The 20,875-nt window shown below is 43.7% G+C and overlaps 1 protein-coding gene across 1 annotated transcript in view; it reads right to left on the bottom strand.

The window, feature by feature from the left end:
- pcsk2 (proprotein convertase subtilisin/kexin type 2) overlaps positions 1-19,563 on the bottom strand; it is a gene marked incomplete at its 3' end in the record, with an annotated part of 32,588 nt that extends 13,025 nt beyond the window's left edge. Inside the window, exons 1-9 of the mRNA XM_079729344.1 lie at positions 19,256-19,563; positions 17,105-17,206; positions 13,632-13,745; positions 12,764-12,872; positions 12,588-12,625; positions 7,138-7,214; positions 5,876-5,964; positions 2,948-3,123; positions 991-1,206 (exon numbers count right to left, since the gene is read on the bottom strand). Of these exons, the coding sequence (XP_079585470.1) occupies positions 991-1,206; positions 2,948-3,123; positions 5,876-5,964; positions 7,138-7,214; positions 12,588-12,625; positions 12,764-12,872; positions 13,632-13,745; positions 17,105-17,206; positions 19,256-19,447 (1,113 nt within the window). The 5' untranslated portion in view covers positions 19,448-19,563. The remainder of the gene's footprint in view (positions 1-990; positions 1,207-2,947; positions 3,124-5,875; positions 5,965-7,137; positions 7,215-12,587; positions 12,626-12,763; positions 12,873-13,631; positions 13,746-17,104; positions 17,207-19,255) is intronic.
- Positions 19,564-20,875: the final 1,312 nt, after the last annotated feature.

The raw sequence follows: 20,875 nt of genomic DNA, 5'->3' as shown, positions 1-20,875 counted from the left end.
CTCTTTAGAACCAGTTTTTCAATTGCCAGAGCGACATCGCGCCTGAACTTTCTGAACCTTGTGGTAACTATGGCCAACGACCTCTTGGAATTGATCAAAGTAGAAAAATATGTGTTTGGACTGGTGTTATGTTGTACGACAATCCAGAGAATTATTGAAGGCAGGCTTTAGATTAAATGATAAGAATGTTGGAGTCCGATTTTAAACTAAAGAATACGACAAGAATAAGAATGATCAAAGTAAAACATGACAAAATTTAGTGGAGCCAGGCTATTTATTTGCACTGCTTGTGTTCGGCTTGTCTCGTCGTTGCTCATACGGTATATTTTTAAATAACCATGAATGAATAAAAAATAGAATCCTTTTTACCGCACAATGAACCTTAAACCTCGGGAAGCGTTTTCCACTGGGATTGCCTCAACATGTGAGGGGGAGGAATCCGAGCAGAATCATCCCACATATCTCAATCGATTTCATCAAGCAGTCTGAACATCCCATCATTTCCTGGCGATGCCTGGGCATGTCTTATCTGGGGAATGGTCCTCAATCACATTAAGTCCTCAATATCTTAACACGGAAAATAATTCTGTCAATGGTATTGCAGTGTGTCGCTGTAAAGGAGCATTCAGCTCTCTGATTGTGTTAAGATAAATATATATGGGGAAGTACAGTGAAGTATTTAGGGTGTTTGAGTCCCAGCCAGAGAAAGAGAGAGAGAGATAGAGAGAGAAGTATAGGGAGATATATACAGAGAGAGAGAGAGCGAGAGAGAGAGAGAGAGAGAGACAGAGAGAGAGAGAGAGAGAGAGAGAGAGAGAGAGATCTACCAAGAGACAGAGAGAGAGAGAGCGAGAGAGACAGATTGAGAGAGAGAGACCTACAGAAAGGGAGGACGCGGGGATAGTGCAAACAAGAACAAAATCAAACACACACACAAACACAACCACACACACAAACACACAGACACACACAGAGGAGCCGGACACTGACCACGCCGGCCTCCGGGTTGCGTTTGCGCCCGTTGCTGAAGGTGGAGGCGAGTGTGGAGGAGCAGCTCTCATCGTACAGGGCGGTGCGCCCGTCGTTGATGGCCGAGTTAATGGAGATGGTCCACATGCTCGAGGCGTAGCCGTCGCAGTTACAGTCGTCATAGCTACCACCGTCCCCCGATGCCCACACGTAGATGCTGCCCTTTCCTCCGCGGCCCTGGAACACGAACAGACACACACACACACACACACACACACACACACACACACACACACACACACACACACACACACACACACACACACACACAGACACAGAGACGTGAACTTCAAATTGAACAACATTAAAATGGAAGGTGACGTGTTTGAAAATGTTAAAGTTTGGTCATCATGACCAAAGCATTTCAATTGGCTATGAGAGATGTGCAGCGATGACAACGCTGACCAGTTTGACGCATCATGTCATAATTATGTGGTGACAGTTCTCGTGTGATACCAAGGCTTGAAAGCCTTATTGGTATTCATAGGATGAAAACCCGAAAACGACAACCCCATTTGTGTTTGAATTAAACATAAACTTTTATGATTACGATCACGCAATAGAACGCCTTTCAGTTTTTACAGAATGTATAAACAATACACACAATAGACATAACCCCAATTCTTTACCGTCTTATTAGAGACTGTGGGGAAGTGACTCATGGGGATCAGACATTGCCTCTGGAACTACGAAATCCTTATAGTTTTAAGCTTAACAATGTGCATCTCACCAAGCCCTTCTTGACTATTGGAATACAAGCCTACTATTTTCTGCAAACTTAGTACTCTCATTTAATGTGCACAAACTAACATATTAGAGCCCGCTTCGAGATTGTTGTTCATTATCCACCACAATTAACCAAACCAAGCTGTCGATGTCTGAAGATGCAGCAAACAAAGTACACTTCAACAAACTAGTAGAGAAAAAAGGCATCTAAATTGGTACTGAATTGGTGCATCAAGCCGTAATGGAAAATGAACATTGGAAATGCTAATCGCCTAATTGTCCGAAAACGTCTGTCGGTTGTAAGTAGTGTATGCGTATCCCACGCGTCAGTTCATCAAAGGGCTGATCAGCATCTAAGATGGCCGACTGTCTGCTTAATCAGTATGTGTTGAAATTGTCCAAGCATTCCAGTCCATTTCACTCCTTCAGCACTCTGCTCCTTGAGACGAGGTGACCTCAGAGCGTTACACAAAGGCAGCCGCCATGCTGCTAATGTTCCCCATGAATAGCCCGGTTCAAGTAGGAGTCGGATCCGTACCACCCACACAAAGGCAGTCTTATGGTGCATAGGTGTATGAGCGTGTGTGCATGTGTGTGTGTGGGATGTGGCATTTATTAGAGAGAGCGAAAATAGCAGATGGGGACTTTAAATAGGACCCTCTAGGTCTTCTTGGGGTCTGAAGAGTGCCTGAGGAGAACTGTTTTGGGTATAGTTGGCTAGGCTACAACGATGCAAAGTCAAAGTGGACTTTCCCCATTGGAAGTGTTAAAGTACAAAATGATTCAGTATGTGTCACGATATTCTTATGAATATTAATTTCGATTTTTAAACAATTCAACAAAGATTCATTGCATTGAGGTTGGGAGTAATTTATGGTATGACATCAGACTTAAATGCTTATTTTTTTCCCATCCTTCTAATATTGCAAAGCCCATATAGCTATACAGGAAGTTTCTCGTCAAAATGATACTAATCTGAAAATACATTATTTATCTTAATAAATTATTAAGGCTACAAAAAACATGTATCACAATAAGATGATACCATGTATAAGATCTTTTGCATTGTATAGTATGATGTGAATACTATATTATGCCAAAATAATTGAATATCTCAAAATATAGATTTATAGATGTTGAATACATTTAAATACCAAAGCAGTGGTCCTTAATAACGCAGCACAGTGTCTACCTTGTTGACCCCGTCTGCCATGGCCTGTAGAGTGAGTTCCCGGGGGCCGTCCACCGTCCGCCCGTCATCCGTGGGGCCCCAGCTGGCGCTGTAGATGTCGATGACCTGCGGCATGTGGCTGATGGACGAGGCCTCGATGATGTCCGTCATGAACGGCTGGTCAAGCATCCTGATTCCTAAAGCATAACAAGAATAATCTAGAGCATGGAACTCCACCCTGATACCTAAAGCATAGCAAGAAGAATCTAGAGCATCAAACTCCATCCTAATACCTAAAGCACAACAAGAAGAATCTAGAGCATCAAACTCCATCCTGATACCTAAAGCATAGCAAGAAGAATCTAGAGCATCAAACTCCATCCTAATACCTAAAGCACAACAAGAAGAATCTAGAGCATCAAACTCCATCCTGATACCTAAAGCATAACCAGAAGAATCTAGAGCATCAAACTGCATCCTGATACCTAAAGCATAACCAGAAGAATCTAGAGCATCAAACTCCATCCTGATACCTAAAGCATAACCAGAAGAATCTAGAGCATCAAACTCCATCCTGATACCTCAAGCATAACATACATGAAGAACCTTACCCATACCCTAACCATAGCAAATGTAAAGCTCTTTTAGATGAGACTAGACTATGACAGCTAACACTAACCCTACCAATACCTAGCCCTTCCTATCCCCTAATTCCTTTCACACTCCCTAAAACCACTTACTCCTAAAACTAACCATTAAACCAACCCCTTACCCATTTTAGGACTATTTATAAATTCCAATGATTCCTGACTTTTTGGGTTATATTTTCATTGTTGGATACAATTATCGTAATTTGCTTACGACAACAGCATCAGCTTAATAAATGTAATGTAATGTACCCTTCATATCTAAGCCCTAAAGACCTAATCTAAATAAATGTTTTGCCTACAAGGCTTTTTACCAAACAGGTTTATTTTTATAGCACCCTTCAACCCCAAGGCCATTCAAAGGTCTTTACCAAAGAAGAAATAACATTTAAATCACATGTAAAAACATTCAACAAACAAGCTAAAAAGACATTTGCATTTGTTGCAAGATTTCACTGACATTTCTTTAAGAAAACATGTTGTTGGTTGAGTCTGCACACATACACACACACCCACAAGGAGGCCAGAATATTGGACACGCTAGGAAATCCCAAGGAAGAAGCGAATAAAAAAACAAGCAGTCGATAGCTCTATTTTCGCTGTAGTCTTTCTTTGAGGTAAGATTTCAAGGAACAAAAATCGATAGGAAATGGAAGCCTGAAGAGTTGTGTATTGATAATATCGATCTATCACACAACACACTCAAACAGAACAGTCTAGTTTCTCCGAGTGATTCCCAACCTTTGACTTTAAGTGGACCACTTCCTATGCAAACGGTAAGATATAAAAAGATATGCAATGGCTGACCAAAGAGTGCCAGTGCCCCCTTTACACACAAGTACCGCTGCAAGAAGGCCAGGGAAAAGTGGAAAGATAAAGTCAGCAAACGCTGCTTATGCGCCCAGTGCACTTGTAACAGAGTTAAAAATAGTTTTGATTTTGTGTGAGTTTCGCCAGAGTTAAGCAGCCTAAGATTGTATTATTTCTAATGGAGCCTCTTGTGGAGTTGTTGTGTGCTACAGGTCTGGTGTGTTTTGTCTGTTGCGTGTTGCCATGAAACAGAGGTATGTGCATAGTAACAGTTCTCCCTGTATTGTATTTTGTTTAAGGAGAAAGAGATAATTTAGGTGGTATATTTTAATGCAGTGTGTATTATTTGTTTTAGCATGCATTGTGATGATTTTGGAATAATTGTATTAACTAATGAAACGTTTATTATTATACATCAGACCATGTGCATGCTAACTAGCTTAAAAGTTTGTTATGCTATCACAGTAATGTTACTGCATTGGAAGGTAAATGCATTTCATTTCATTTTCATACATGCAGAGCCTGTCTGTATGCAGAGCAATATTGTATTTCAGTTTATATTAGTGCTGTTTTTTTATTATTTTATATGATTACTGTCTGTATTTGTTTTGTAATGTTTAAGAAATAATTGTGTCCTTTAGGTAAAAAAATATTTTGATATAATAAGAGAGAGTGGTGTTGCCATGAGACAGAGCCTGTAAAGATCAACACCACCACGCTTTATGAAGACATTTTGTCTGTTGTCTTCTGTTTCCAGGCCTTCTTTAAAAATTAAGAAGATAAAAAGCACGTCGTTGTCCGTCAGCTCTTCACTGAATGACCAGTTACACACTTCAAACATAAACAAACACAAAACATAGATGGAAAACATAACGATGCAACATTATTTTATTTTTTAATACTATGTTTACTCAACATTAATTCTAATGTATGTATTTTCAATTCTCTATGTATTTTTGGATATTAGTCTATTTCAAGAATAAAATCCCACTTACCACCTGCAGTACCCTCACGTACCACCAGTGCTTCACGGACCACAGGTGGAAAACACTTGTCTATCTGACGACTTGTTCATTTCATCTTTTTGGCATAATTCATAACCTTACCTGAAGTCTCCCACTAAATTTGATTGCACCTCAGAGCTCGGCTATTAAATGCTTGCTAATGAATCTCCCCTGCTGCAGCACACTGATTCAACATCCACTGCTAGACCTTTTATTTGTTTCTTGACAAATACCAGGTCCTAGCGTCTTTAAGCCATGGTCTTTAAGCCATCGTCTTTAAGCGCTGGCGGGAAGTGATTTATGATCGTGGAAGATTGCACGGCTGCTCACTCGTAGAGAGTATTTTGTTTGTGTACTGTGAATTTTGTTTACCGTTCACCGTGTACGGACAGAGCACTTTAGGCAGTGTAGAGTTTGACCTGAATGGCTGTATGCCTTATAGCCACTCTTGTGATGTCATGTCATGGTATCCAATCGGGTGTACGCACCTGCCACCTTGGAGTTGTAGGCCACGCCCACCCCGCAGATGTTGTTGTTGGCGGCAGCCGACACCTCCCCAGCGCACCGTGTGCCGTGACTGACGCAGGAGACACCGGGGAATGAGGTCAGCATCAGTGTCTGTCTGTCTGTCGGTCTGTCTGTCTGTCTGTCTGTCTGTCTGTCTGGCTGTCTATCCATCCATCCATCCATCCATCCATCCATCTCATCCCTCTCTCTCTCTCTCTCTCTCTCTCTCTCTCTCTCCCTCTCCCTCTCCCTCTCCCTCTATCCTTCTTTTTATATCCGTGTTTCCCATAGCAAAATTCTGGACAACCAGCTATTTAAGTGTGGCTATTTATAACCTCCAGCTGATGATGAGACAATAGGCATCCTCCCCCCCGACCGTCCCTCTCTCTCTCTCTCTCTCTCTCTCTCTCTCTCCCTCTCTCTCTCTCTCTCTCTCTCTCTCTCTCTCTCTCTCTCTCTCTCTCTCTCTCTCTCTCTCTCTCTCTCCCTCTCTCCCTCTCTCTCTCTCTCTCTCTCTCTCTCTCTCTCTCTCTCTCTCTCCCTCTCTCCCTCTCTCCTCTCTCTCTCTCTCTCTCTCTCTCTCTCTCTCTCTCTCTCTCTCTCTCTCTCTCTCTCTCTCCTCTCTCCGTCCACACGTAGGAGCCAGGGCTGGCGTGGTGGATTCCCCCTCCCTCTTGTGTAACCGTCTCTTGTCCTTGGCGCGTGCGACCCCGGGCAGTGGATCATGCGGTGCGTTGGGGGGGGGGGGCCTTATCTTACATCAGGTTGATGGACACAGTAGACACTAGGAAATCCCCAACCAAACCCCCCAGGCCAGACAAATATTGGATGTGGAGACGGATTTGTCTGTCATTTACCATGTTTACGCTCTACTAGGGTTTCATTTCATAGGGGGAGTAAGAATGAATGAGTTATTACTGTAGGAGAGCCCTGCCGTGTACATGCTTACTCTATCACCAACCTTATGTTTGTTTGAACAGTATTTTTAATCAACACTACATCCACCTTGTGTTATGGGATGCAGTGCCACTGCTGTGTTACAGCAAGGCTGGAATGGGGAACAATATATCATTCCCATTGCACTCTATTAATGGAAAAGTTTCCGTCCATTGAGTCTCAGGTCCTTGAAGGTCATCCATGTAACATAGTGTGCGCTATGGAGAGAGGATCTATAGAGGTCCCAGACCTTAGTTTGTGTGCATGTGTGTGTGCTATACCCGCACAGAGAAGTCTATGGGCTCACCTATTAAACCAGTCGTCTGTGTAGCGAGGGAAGGGGTACGGGTCGTTGCTGCTGAAGTCGTAGCTAGCATCAGCATTCTGGAAGGACAAGATGGCCGCAGGTAGACTTTAGAACACAGTGGAGTCATGCACACGCTCAGTCGACATATAGGGAGAGAGGGGTAGGACAGAGAGAGAGAAAGAGACAAAATATGGAATGCAAATCAAGCAGAGATGGGTTGATGTTATTTTATGAAGGATGCAGTAGATGGTTATGAATTGCCTACTATATAAAACCGTGGCAATACCATCACTTCGCCTTTTGTTTGCCAATAGGATGATTAATGATCCTGCAGTAGTCATTCATCAAAATATTCAAAGATTAATAATGAATACGCTTTAGAATTTCGTTAAAATGTACCGTCTGGTTTATATGTGAGACCTGAAATTACGGTTTACATCCCGGCTAGAGGAAGCACAATGGCCTACCATGCTATAATTATGACACTAAAAGCAGCAATGTATTGTAATGTAAACATACACACACACACACACACACACACACACACACACACACACACAAAAACACAGACTCAGCGACGCAGCCATGGTTTTGACAGAACACCTGTTGTAAAAGCCACACTGGGGATATTCTGTAGTCACGGCAGGGAAAACAATGGCCTGAATCACTCCTCGCAATTCATTTCCATGTGGACATCAGTGATGGAATCACACTTCTGAGAAGAGCAGTGACACAGATGGAAACACACACACACACACACACACACAACCACACACACACTCACGCACACACCCAGGTGTTCTGCGATGGCAGTTCTTTCCAGAAAGAGAAAGATAGGAAGTAGGAAAAACAAGGTGCACACGTACATGCAAACATGCAAACACGTGGGCAGGTGCCCCACACGGGAAATTAAATGGGAGTACTGCACGAAACAAAACACAGTCACGCAGATCGGATAAGAAGACTCTTAAGCCTGTGCCTGGGAAAGGTTTTCTGAAAACTGTACATTTAGTCATTAGTCATTTTAGTGAGTACAGTAACTCTCTGTAAGGGAGTCTCTGCTAATCTTTACCTGCACTGACCTTTTCTGCTCACTCTATCTCTCTCTGTATCTCTGTATCTCTCGCTCTCTCCCAGTGGCTCGCTTTATCTCGCTCTACTGCTCTCTGTATCTTCTGTACCTCGGTCTGTATATCATTACCTCTACTTCTCTCTGCATCTCTCTCTCTCTCTCTCTCTCTCTCTCTCTCTCTCTCTTTCTACCTCTCTCTCTCTCTCTCTCTCTCTCTCTGTATCTCTCTCACTGTCTCTTTGTATCTGTCTATCTCTCTTGTATCTATCTGTACCTCAACCTCTCTCTCTCGCTCCCTGTCTTTCTACCTTTCTACCTCTCTCTGTCTCTCTCTGTACCCCTCTCTCTATCTTCCTCTCTGTCTTTTGTATTGGCTATTTATTCAACCTTGTGTACTCATACACAGGTGTGCTGTCTGGTAACATGCCCCATCAGATCAGTTCACTTGGGGTGAGGGGGGGTTGCTTGGTTGTCAGATCCACTGCTCAGATCTGGCAACCCAAATGAAGGACATTCAGCACACATGATGAATCGGGGGCAGAGAGAGATAGAGAGAGAGTGATATAAAGAGAGAAAGATAAAGAGAGATGGATAAAGACGGCAGAAGAGAGAGAAACACACATACAGAGATACCAGAGAGAGAGAGAGAGAGAGATTTTTTAACAGACATATACCTGTGCGTCTTTCATATGTCTAATTGTAAGGCCAATACAATACTAACAAAAGGACAAATATGACAACCATTCAAATCTATGAGGTTCACAGAACAAAAGGTAGACGGCACTAGTCAGGGGGGCGGGGGGTTCCCTGACATCCCCCTCACACCAGCTGCACCGAGGCTGTGCCAATGAGCTTCCTGCTTGATGAGGTTCACTGATTCTCCAGTAACCAGCTGATCTGTATAATCCATGTTCCCTTGACATTTTCCAAAATGTGCTGTATTCTACCCACTCTGTTTTGACTTAATAATTGACAAGCAGTATCGATGACGCATATGCACCCTGTTTATGTATTTGCTGGCAGCATGGAAAGCATGGCGTTTGTAATAAAATCGTACGGACATAGACTGTATTATTATTATTGTAGTCGGGGCAAAGACAAGTCTAAGTAAATGAAAAGTATAGAAAATAAAGACTTTTTTCATTCTTACACCGAGTGATGGACTGCATTCAAGTGAAGCCGAGGGAAACTTTCCAGATTCTCATTTAGCAAACAAATGCTCTCTCCCAGCATTATCTGTCCCGGGGTATACTTGTAAGACCAAATAACCAAAGGTTATTCATGCGATGGGAGTGCTCCCATCGCTAACAAACAACGTGTTCAGAGCAGAAGCGGCGACGGTTTACATCTAACCAGCACGACGCGCGCCGCACACACAACCGCTCAGCGTGAGCCGATGGGCTTGAAGGCAACATGACATCATCGACACGTTGTCATGGTAACCTCCCCCCCCCCACCACAGAGTGGAGGGGAAAGAGAGGAGGGGGAGAGGTTGGGTTGGGACAGACGGGGGAATGGGGGGATGGGGGGGGAGATAATACCTGCAGAGTTGAATAATATAAAGGACATGGAAGCCAATAACAGCTCTCTTGTGCACCGTCCCCTTTAGGCTCTCTCACCCCTGACGCGAGAGAGAGAGGGAGAGAGGGGGAGCGAGAGAGAGAGAGAGAAAGAACAAGAGAGAGGTGGGGAGACTGAGAGAGAGGTGGGGGGAGAGAGAGAGTGGGGTTGAGAGAGAGAGGACAGAACAGAATTTGGTGAAGGGGAAAGAGTGAGGGATAGAGGGAGGGAGGATAGAGCGAGGGGGTCGGAAGAGAGAGAGAGAATGAGCCAGAGGGAGAGGGAGAGCAACCAGGAGAGAGAGAGAGTGGGAGAGGGAGCAGGGCTTGATGATGGAGGAAGAGAGCGACAGAAAGATAGAGAAAATTCTCCATTTTACAGATTTGGTGTCTCAGAATCGAACTCCATCCCGTGGAAAAGTGTGAATAGTAATAAACAGCGATTTGTCTCAAGTGAGGCTTTGCAGCCGGTCTGCTGTTATATCTCGTTGTCGTCGTCAACTAAGTGACTTCGTATTAGACCTATTCTCCTAATCTCAGAGAGAGGCAATTTGGCATGACAAATACCCGTGACAAAATCTTTGCTTACGAGCGTTAATACGTGAGTGCCGGGGCAAATTGGAAATCTCTCGACAAAAGGCGACACACGTAACTGGAAGGGAAACGGCAAAGAAATGAATAAGCCAAGAATTACCTTTGCTCTGTCGTGAAAGGAGAACGATAGAAAACAAACGCAGCAAAGATAGATTCGGAACACTGTCAAACACAGCCCTCGGCAGAATCGATTTAAAACAGCAAAGGACTATTATGGTATTTACATTTGGTGTTTGTATGTCTTTTCAGTGCCAGATAGTGGAATTATTTCTGTTGGATGGAAAGATGGAAAGAAGGAAAGCAACAACACAACACAAACTTACACACACACACACACACACACACACATACACACACACACACACACACACACGTGCACATACACACATCTCATGCAGAAGCCATCTAACAGAAACAGAATGAGACGGGCAGAGAGTGAGATATAAAGAAGTAGTGAGGGAGGGAGAGGGAAAGAAGGAGAGTTGTAGAGCGCAGATAAAGGGCGCAGAAAATTAGATGAAGAAAGAGGGAGGGAAAGACACAAAAATTAAATGAAGAAAGAAGGAGGGAAAGACACAACAATTAGATGAAGAAAGAATGAGGGAGAGAGAGTAATGTAACACAAACCCAACAGGACTGCCTCCACACATGCACATATACAGACATGCGTGCACATACACACATGCACACAGGCGGGAAGTGTGGCACTAGGCTGGTTTTAGATGTGCACCCAGCGTGGGACTGGGAGGCGGTGGAGCGTGAGCCTGCATCTAGCAGGCTGAGGCTGTTATTTTAGGCCTGAGACTCATCCCTGTTCACAGGCAAGAAACACAGCAAGACTGGCAACACACTTTCACACACACACACACAAACACACATATATATATATATATATATACATACACACCAAATATATATATATATTTGGTGTGTAATATATATATATATATATACATACACACCAAAACTAGATACACACACTTGTGCACAAGCACAAAAATACATGCTCATACACAAACACAAACGCACGCAAATGCACACACACACACACACACACACAAACACACATGCATACACAGAACAATATGCAAACACATGTACACACACAACCACCCATAGCCATACCACCCATACCACCACACAATAATACATACACACAGACAAACACACTCACTCTCTATCCACATGGTGTCGAAAGAAAGACTAGGAGCGGTCAATAGCATCCAAACACACAATATCAGGGTTTTCAAAACACGGCTGAATGGTGTTTAGAGCGAGAGAACCAAATCACAGCCATTACCGAAATTCAGTGGATGGAGGAACGACAATTGATCCTGTGTACAGGGGCCTCTTCCACGGCTCCTCTCGCCTCTCATGATGAATCAATGCTGACTAATCAACTTTCTTTAGAGAAGGGGACATAAAAGTCCTCTGCGCCGCGCTCCACATTCAAGCCGCATTCATTTCATGAACACTCCTAATCGCTCACAGGTCACGGCAGTGTCAGATTGTATCTTTCACCGGGTACAGCACTTTGACAAACGACGGATTGAACGGTGTAGCAAAAGACAAACGAGAAACAGCAGGCTGTTTTTCATTCGCCTTTTGGTATTGTTCGAAAACGCCAAAAAGTACGCCGTTCAAACCGTCGACCACAGCCCTCCCAGTCTTCCCGGTTTTCTGCTCGGCAGGCTGTGCCATCCCATCCACAGCCGTTCTCAGTATTCTGGTGGATGGGAGCGTCAAAATATGCAGCAGCGAGCCACCTTGGCATTATCTCAGCCTCGTGACAGACCGGCCTGCCAGTTGGCCTGCCACCGCGTGGCACGTATTAACATTAAACAGCTCGGCCGAGGCCGGCTGCCTGTCTCTCGTCCCTCTCCACCTTCGCCCCCCCCCCCCCCCCCCCCCGAGCTGCCATCCTCCTTCAGGGTTTGCAAGGAGGTTCTGGCGTCCGTGAACAAACTTTCGGAGTGCACCTTGTCAAAGCCAGCAGCACAATAGAGAGATGACCCCGAAATGGTGGTGCTGGTGGGGTAGAATGCATGTGGGTTGTGGTGTTGTGGTTGTGGTGGTGGTGGTGGTGGTGACGGTTGGTGTAGGCGGTCTTGGTGATGGTGTTAATGGCTGGATAATAGTGGATATGGAGCTGGTAGTGTTGATGGTGGTGAAGGTAACACCACATTACAAACAAACCACTGAAGGAAAGCATGTGAAGTACTCACGTAGTTAGATGCCAGGTCAGGGTGCAGGTAGTCGATGCCTGTCAAGGTCAACATTTAGGATAATCACTACTAAAACCATATTTCATATCATGACAATATACTGAGCAAGTAATAATGAAAGACTTATGTATAGGAAAGCACTGGCATAATACTGAACCAATGAAGGCAGAACCCACCGTCATCCATGATCGCTATGGTGACGCCCCGACCTGTGTAGCCCAGACCCCAGGCCTCGGCCACGTTTAGGTCCAATCCTGGGGTCCCATCCGCCTGGCCCGTGTTTACCTAAACCAGGGGGGTGGAAGGGTATGACACCAATTCATACTGATTCCGTATCCATACGATACAATATATCGACACCGATATCGAGATTCATAAGCTACCCTAGGGCCGATCCTGATCACAATATCTATACGATGTCATCGCACCATGACGTCAACAGCGGTCGTTTTCAAAGATGAGCACAAAAATCTCATGTATGATTTTATGAAATAGAACACAAACATCTATATTTGACCATACATCTAAGCAATTTTCACAGCGTTAAAGGATGCAATGTGACTACCGATTTCGATAATCGGAATCTTTGTCCGATGAATCAGTGCATTCCGACAAACAATGCGGCGTTGACTCAGAGTGTGGCTAGGTGAGAGACCGTTCCTTCCTGTCGGCCCAGGGAACGGCAGCGCATGTGTGGGTGAAGGAAGTGAGACGACGGGAGGTAAATATGTCCCCCGTGGCCCCAGCGGCACGCACCTGATCCGACGAGGGGCAATAAAACACTAGCGCGCACGTCGCAGCTAAATCAGGCACACGGGTCGGCGATAAACAAGCAGGAGGGGACGAATTAAACACGCTGAAGGAAACAATTGAGGCGGGCACATTAACGGAATGGCTGATTAACAGAGCCGAGTTGAATACGTCTGCGGTTAATTAAAACGCACTGGGGGTTTAGCAGGGGGGGTGGGGTTAGGTGGGGGGGGTGAGCGGAAGTCGTGTCGGGGGGATACGGGGGGGGGGGGGCGTTGGGGCCAGGGCGCTCACCAGATACCACTGCTTGTTGAACAGCGGGTCGCTGATGTTGACTTCCATTTCGTTGAGATCCCTGTAGCCCCTCTTCTGGCGGCTGAAGCCAGGCTGCTCCAAGACACTCATCACCTGGCGATAAAAAACAAAAAAACAACATGACATTTCTTCAATCAAACAGCGAGGGCTTTTTCGGCGCCACCGTCACACAGAGGCAATCAGGAAAGGGATGGTTTGTGTCACAAATGAGGGCTAGCGTCTGGGGGAGTCACCGCGACCCCAGAGAAAGAGAGGTTGATTCTGCTTTTTGATGAGGCCGACTAATACATTTGTATGGAGTGCAGAAAAACAGGGGAAATTGAAGGAGGAAATACAAAGGGTTGAATATCTTAGAATATATCAGAGAAGAATGAAGTGGATGATGGGAAAAAGCTAAATGGCGCCAATTGAGAAAATTGTGGGAAAGAATGCAATGGGGGATTTTACATTTGGCCATGAACATCAAGGTTCTCCATATTTTTCTTTGCAAGAGGACTTTGCTTTGATACTAAATTGGTCATGCAGCTTGTAGCCCTGGTTAATAGATCTACTAACATACTATTTTATGAAGCTTGAAGATAACCTCTCTCTCTCAACCGTGCTGTTTTTTTCCCAGTGCTGTTGGAATTTTTTACCTTTATGTGAATGAGCAATTCAGAATACAGTGACTCATGTTTGTTAGTTGAAGCTTTTGTATAAAGTTTATTTGAATCATAAATCAAACTGACTCAAAAAGGATCCTTCAGGATTTATTTCATGAACGTAGACAATTTGAAATATATCCCAGCGAGAAAATACCACGATTAACTGTTTGAATGTTGTTTTCAGAAGGAAATATCTTCCCTGTGTTGGCGTTTGGTAACAAATTACCAGAGTGTAAATAGTTTGTAATGAAACCCATAATCTGTCATCTGACATTTCCTACATAAGTGAAGAAATCTGAGAGAATATTGAATGCTGGCTGCAATAAAAAACATCTGTATCTTGCTACAATTAACGACATCGCACTCAAATAAAAATGCTATGCTTTGACGCCGTTTTGACTTGATTTCAACAACGTCTATATCCGACTTTCTTCCTTCTGAGATAATAAATTAACATATGGTGCATGTTTCTGAGTGACTCTATCGAGATAAACCTTTCCTGAGCTTTGCCTGTCCATCACACACGGCCTCAGGCAGATGGACGTGTCGTGCTAGGGTTGGGGGGAGGCTCCTTAGAGATGGGCTCTGACCCTCGTGTGTCATAACGCCGACACATCCACACTCACACAGACACACACACCATCAAACAGATATGCACCAGCACAATAACGCACACACACTCCCCGCTCTAGCCTGCTCGTGTACAGCCCCAGGGACACAACAGTCCACCCTCATCTGAACCGGCCTGAGGTGCCTTCCAGCTCGGTCTCTCGCTCTCTCTCTCCCCCCTTTGTCTCTCTCAATTATGTCTATTTCTTCTCGTGAGGGGTGATGATCATGATGTTTATTTACATGGAATTGTTCATTTTTTCTGATGTCTCATTCGCTTGTCCTTCGTCCGCCAGTGAGGTTGTGTCTCTCATTCTTTTTTAAAGGAAAATAGGAAAATGGAGGGATGGCTTCGTAAATGGACAGACATACTCACTTATGTGGGCGATGTTATGAATGAATAAACGTATAATAATCAAATATGACTTCATGGTAAGTATCATTCAATTGAACTATAAAGATTGTGAAAGGTAATGTAAGCTGATTTGAGTCGAGGATGACAGATAAGGATACATAAAAGATTTTCTTCAGAAGATGTAACTACATTTTCTGATTCAATTTAAGTGATATTTTCCATTACAAGGTATCCTGCTTTTCAGACTGTTTTACTTATGTCAAATCATGATTACAACCTATGGTTGTTTGTTTGTGGGGGTTTTTTAGCATCAATTTCAGAATATCCCTTTCCTTTCTTTCCGTAGGTTTCATTGTTGTTGTCTTGTTTTCTACGAGGGTTAACTGGTTAATTGGTTAATTGAATGAACGGGTGGCAGCTGGTACATAAGGGATGAGAGATGAGCCCAGACTACCTTTGCTGTCTAAATAAGTGTATTATCCTTTCTTTTTCAAGTGGATTAAAGTTCTCTGAAGATGAGGTTAAGGTGTAAATGTTAATCAAATCGGATTTATCTTACAGTTCCATAACCTTTTTGTAGTCATTCAGAATATACTAAACCTAGCAAAGAGAGAACGTGATAAAGGGCGCAGATTTAGATTTCTGGTGAGTCGTGCCACTTCAATTTGCCAAATTAGCATCTTTAAGTGGCCTACATTTATTTTGAACAGCGCTGCTTAACGCATCAATTAGACAGAGCTGTATGTTGTGTGCTAGCTTGGGAGAAGCTTGCTCCAACAGTAAATATTATCAGAAACCAGGCTACAGTCGATACATTGATTTGAGAAGCACCTTTGTCCTCCAGAAGTAGCTTTCGAGGCATTTGATCTCTGGGTCGGAAAGGGCTGTTTTTTAAATTTATTTAAAAAAAGGATTGTTAAGGGATTGGAAAATATCTACCTTTGTTTGGTTTGTGAATGATATTTTGAAGTGGATAGATATAACTTAGGTTAGACCATAGTAATAGTACTATTGGTAAAGGAATTGGTATTAGTATTAGTGTGTTTATATAAAACATATCCAAAAGTAAGCATTCGCCTTTGGAGTCTTAATGAAATGTCAATGAGTGTTGCTAAGTGTGATTACCGGTGAAATTCATCCTTCTGAAAGATGAAGCCCAGCTATTGGATGATTAAAAGAGATTCATTGCATACCGCTGCCCCCAGTATTCGTCATGTAGACAGAACAACGCACCAACAATCCACTGAAACCCATCTGCCAATAGATAGACTTTCATCCAATTATGCTAATTAGCAGCTGATGGACTGCTCTATCTCTTAATAGTGCCAGGATACACACAGACAAAGTATTCATATAGTCTTTAGTATAGTCCAGTCTAAAATAAGACAAGATAAGATAGGCAAAAACATAAGCTACGAAAGAAGACGACGAGATGAGATAAAGGGAAGAAAGTATAAGAGGGGATTAGAAAACATCAAAACAACACTTTATTATCCCTAGAGGAGAAAGGGGACAGTATGTTGCTAAAATTAATGATGTCCACATTATATTCGAAGTCACATAATGCGTACTGGGTGTGGTACACCATGCACCTTCATCTTATGTGGGCCAGATTGCTAGGAGGCCGGTCAATCCCTACGAGGCCAAGCTACGCTAGCCCTACAGCCTTATCTTAAGCTCTCAGCTGTAATCACAGTGAATGCGCAAATCTATGGTGAAATGTGAGGTGGCAATTTGAAGCACCCTTCTGAAAATATAGAGTGTAGCTTTAGCTGGATATATGGGTGTTAGTTGGATGGAGAGCGAGAAAGAGAGAGAGAGAGAGAGAGAGAAAGAGAGATTACCCTGCTGTCTTTCTGAAGACGTTGTCTCTTGCGGGCACTGCGTTTGCTTCTCTTCGTGGACTCATGGGGGTAGAAGTGGAAGAGTCCTTCTTCAAATGGAAGCTACCGGAAAAGGGGGGTTAAAGGAACAGAAGTAAAGAGGATGATGGATTAAGACATGAAAAACGTTCTAATGTTGAAACAGAGAGGAAGAGACAAGGTCATTGCTCATGATGTGCATGTGAAGTGCAGGCCAAATGTCTCAGTTCTGGATGGTCTTGTATTGAAGCAGCAGAGTGCATCTCACAAGAGAGCTGAGATAAATGGAACAGGCTGGAGAACGGGATACACCATATTCAGCCATTGCATAAACTTTAACACCCCCTTAAGATTTGCTAACAGATAGAATATGTGTGAATCCTCCCCATAAAGCTTTCACATGTCTCCGCTAGAGAAAGAATATAAAGTGGAATTGCGGGGGTATTTTTGTTCATCTTGAACTGCTCTATCATTTTGATTCAACCTCCTTGAAGTAAAGTTGTTCCTTATCACTGTGGGAGGAAATGGGAGAGAGAGCTATAATAACTCTGGCTGTCATCTTCTTTTCATTTCTAAGCTCTCCCCATCTCTCATTTTATTTGATTCTTAGTTGCACTATCTCCCCCCCTCTCTCTTTCTCTTTCTCTCTCTCTCTCTCTCTCTCTCTCTCTCTCTCTCTCCCTCTCTATCTCTCTCTCTACTTCTCTCTCTCTCCCCCCACAATTTTTCTCGTTCTGTTTTCCTGCCCGTAGACCAAACACCCGACTGGCCCGCATATTGTGTCTCTCGGTCTCAGTTAATTAAGCAACTATAGAGGCTCGTCGCCACTGCAAAGACACTGTTAAATTATGCGTATGCAATTAAGATAAAAATAGCTAGCGATTACGTAACGTAAGGAGGAGGGAGGGAGGAAGGGGGTCCCTTCAAAAATGAGGAAACGATAACAGTTTCTTTGGCTCTGTATTTAGCATTCAAAGGCCACACACACACACATGCACACAGGAGCGCACACCCATGCATACACATGCACACATCCCCTTGCACACACACACACACACACACACACATACACACATACACATTGTGTAATGATGACTGACAGGCGTGGTTGAGGGGATGTGGAGAAACATTTCTGAGGGTTGAGGAGAATATTATTGTTATTATCCTGCATAGACACCTTGTGTTCATCGCCACGGCTCACTGGCTAAGGCTACAGCCAATTGCACCCACGCTTTTATTTTGACATGTGACAAGGCATGAAAATGTCAGGGTAATGTTCACATCAAATGGACTTGTTACAGGTTTTATTATGGCATGCAAAGATGATCTGCCCGGCCTTCATCGTGTGCTGGTTAATGACTCGTTGCCTTCATAAAATGTCTTGTTTTTCCACACGCACTCGGATGCAATTTGAATATGCTTTATGGTTAATGCTGATGATGGAGCAGTGTGTGTGTGTGTGTGTGTGTCTGTCTGTCTGTCTGTCTGTGTCTGTCTGTCTGTGTCTGTGTGTGTTATTTGTTATGTAATTGTATAATAATATCAAGAACCATTTTCCTTTGAAATTGTGAAAATTAATACCTGTTAAATGGCCGTTCTGAGAAACCATGAGTTTGCCTACTTTTTGTAATGAGATGTTATGGCTTTTCCGAAAGAAAGTTGTGTTTCTGTTTTGATCATTCCTTCAATTAAATGTTCAGTGAGTGAGTTGAAGACTGCCGTTGGTTTAGTCCTAGTTTAAATATTTCCCCAAAGATACCATAGTTGACCACGGCCTTTTTAAGGTAAAGATGACGTCATTTAAACAGATCGCTAAATCTCATAATAATAATAACATAAACAAGAAAATAAAACGTATTAATAACCTAAACACGAATCTCCTCGCATGAGTTACATGATCAGATAAGGCCGTTACACTATAGCAGCCGACTATGCTATAGGCTACTTAGGAGAGTGATGGAGGAAGAGACGGTGCCCTGTCTAAGAAATATACATATTTTTAAAAAAACATATTTCACGTTGAAGCACGTTGAATTACACTTCCATTATGCCTGTATGACATTCAACAAAAAACCCAAGGCAAATATTGCCATCGTTGCTACTTGCACAATATTTAGTTTCTCGCGTCTTTACCTTCCGGACGCTCTGGAACCCGTGCTCCACCGCAAGTTGGTGTGCATCGTCGTGTGCACTTTCATGCAGCTGCACCACAACATGGTTGGTGATGATCCCCTCTCCCGCGGCTTGCCCCGCGAACAGCAGCAACGCGTCCAGCAGCAGCAGCATACATCCAACGGCTGTCCCGCATGGGGGAGATCCGAGCATCTTGTCTGTAGCTCGCCTCTGTGTGTAGCGCGCCTGTCGAGGAGCGAAAAACGTGCGGCGTTCGGGATTCTCCTCGTTGAAGACGGACGGGGGACGGGGGGTGAGAATCAAAGCTGTTGTTTATTCATGACCCCGTCGTTCAGTGGTGCTGAGGCTGGAGGTGGTCCGCGCGGTGTGTTATCAGGGACTTGGTGCTGCGGTCCGGGTTGATGTGCTTGTCTTGTTTATGAGCCAGCAGCATCCTCAGCCTCTTTCATCTCAGATTCGTTACCTCGTCCGGGGGCTTCTCTGCGTGACGCTCTTCCAATGGGCAACGGCGGGTGTGTCCCGTTCCGTCCTTCCCTCCTAGAGATGGGTCCTGCCACACGCGCGTGACAGGTGCTAGGACCCCCTTTTCAGCACCCTGGAGAATTCCCCATTTTCAGTAGTTGTCGGTTTTCGACCGACTCATAATAAGAACATTGTTTCGTTTCGGGGGGGGGTTGTTTGTTTATACACGTATTTATTTGTGTATTTATTTGGCCAGATGTAATTATAAACACATGTATTCATCAAGGTTATTTATTGATTATGTTATTCTTTGAGATGAGCAACGCTGCATCCACCCTGTCATTTCAATGCTAATTGAGTAGCAGAATGTGATGCTAGCATTTTTGACCTTTAGGTTTGTCTAAAGACTCTCATTAGATGGTCTACAATTGGAGAAGTCACACCTGCAATCCATCTCCGTGTGTTTTTTGTGTCAGTGTTTACATGGAAGAGTAAAAGGATGATGATGATAGTGGTGAGATTATAATGGTAATGATAATGACGAAGATGATAGGGATAAGGCAAATGAGAATTGAGGACCAGAGACAGAGAGAGGATCATATGTTGGTGTGCAAAAATAAAGAGAGAGAGAGAGAGAGAGAGAGAGAGAGAGAGAGAGAGAGAGAGAGAGAGAGAGAGAGAAAAGTCAAATAAAAAGAGAGCTGAATTGTGAGAAGAAGAGGAAAGCCAGAGTTATTATAGCTGTCTCTCACATTTTAGAGAGAGAGAGAGCCTTGGTATCAGACACAATACGAGGAAAGTCTTCAGTAAACACATGGAGGACTAAAGCTTCATGCACTGTCTCTGGCTGTGTCGCTGCTTCACAGCATCAAGTGCTTTTCGGTGCTTTTTGTTGTTGTTTGGTTTTTGATGCCCTTGGAAAATCAATATCTGTAAAGAGTTCCGTTACAGAAAGCAACACCTCCTGTCCTGTCCCTGCTTCCGAGGGGAACAGGATATGAAATGTCGCTTTAACCTTCACATCGTCTGCATGGTTCACTGCAAGATGTTCTGTGTCATGCGTGTCATGCTTGTATCCATTTTCCACTAAATAAGCAAATTGATTATTCCGAGGAATTATCATTCACTGTGTGATACATAAATATGTGTGTTATCGAC

The sequence above is a fragment of the Pollachius pollachius genome (genome assembly GCF_949987615.1).
Source record: "Pollachius pollachius genome assembly, chromosome: 2".
Lineage (NCBI taxonomy): Eukaryota > Metazoa > Chordata > Actinopteri > Gadiformes > Gadidae > Pollachius > Pollachius pollachius.
The sequence above is the reverse complement of the archived record's forward strand: the minus strand, read 5'-3'. Positions and strand labels throughout refer to the sequence as shown.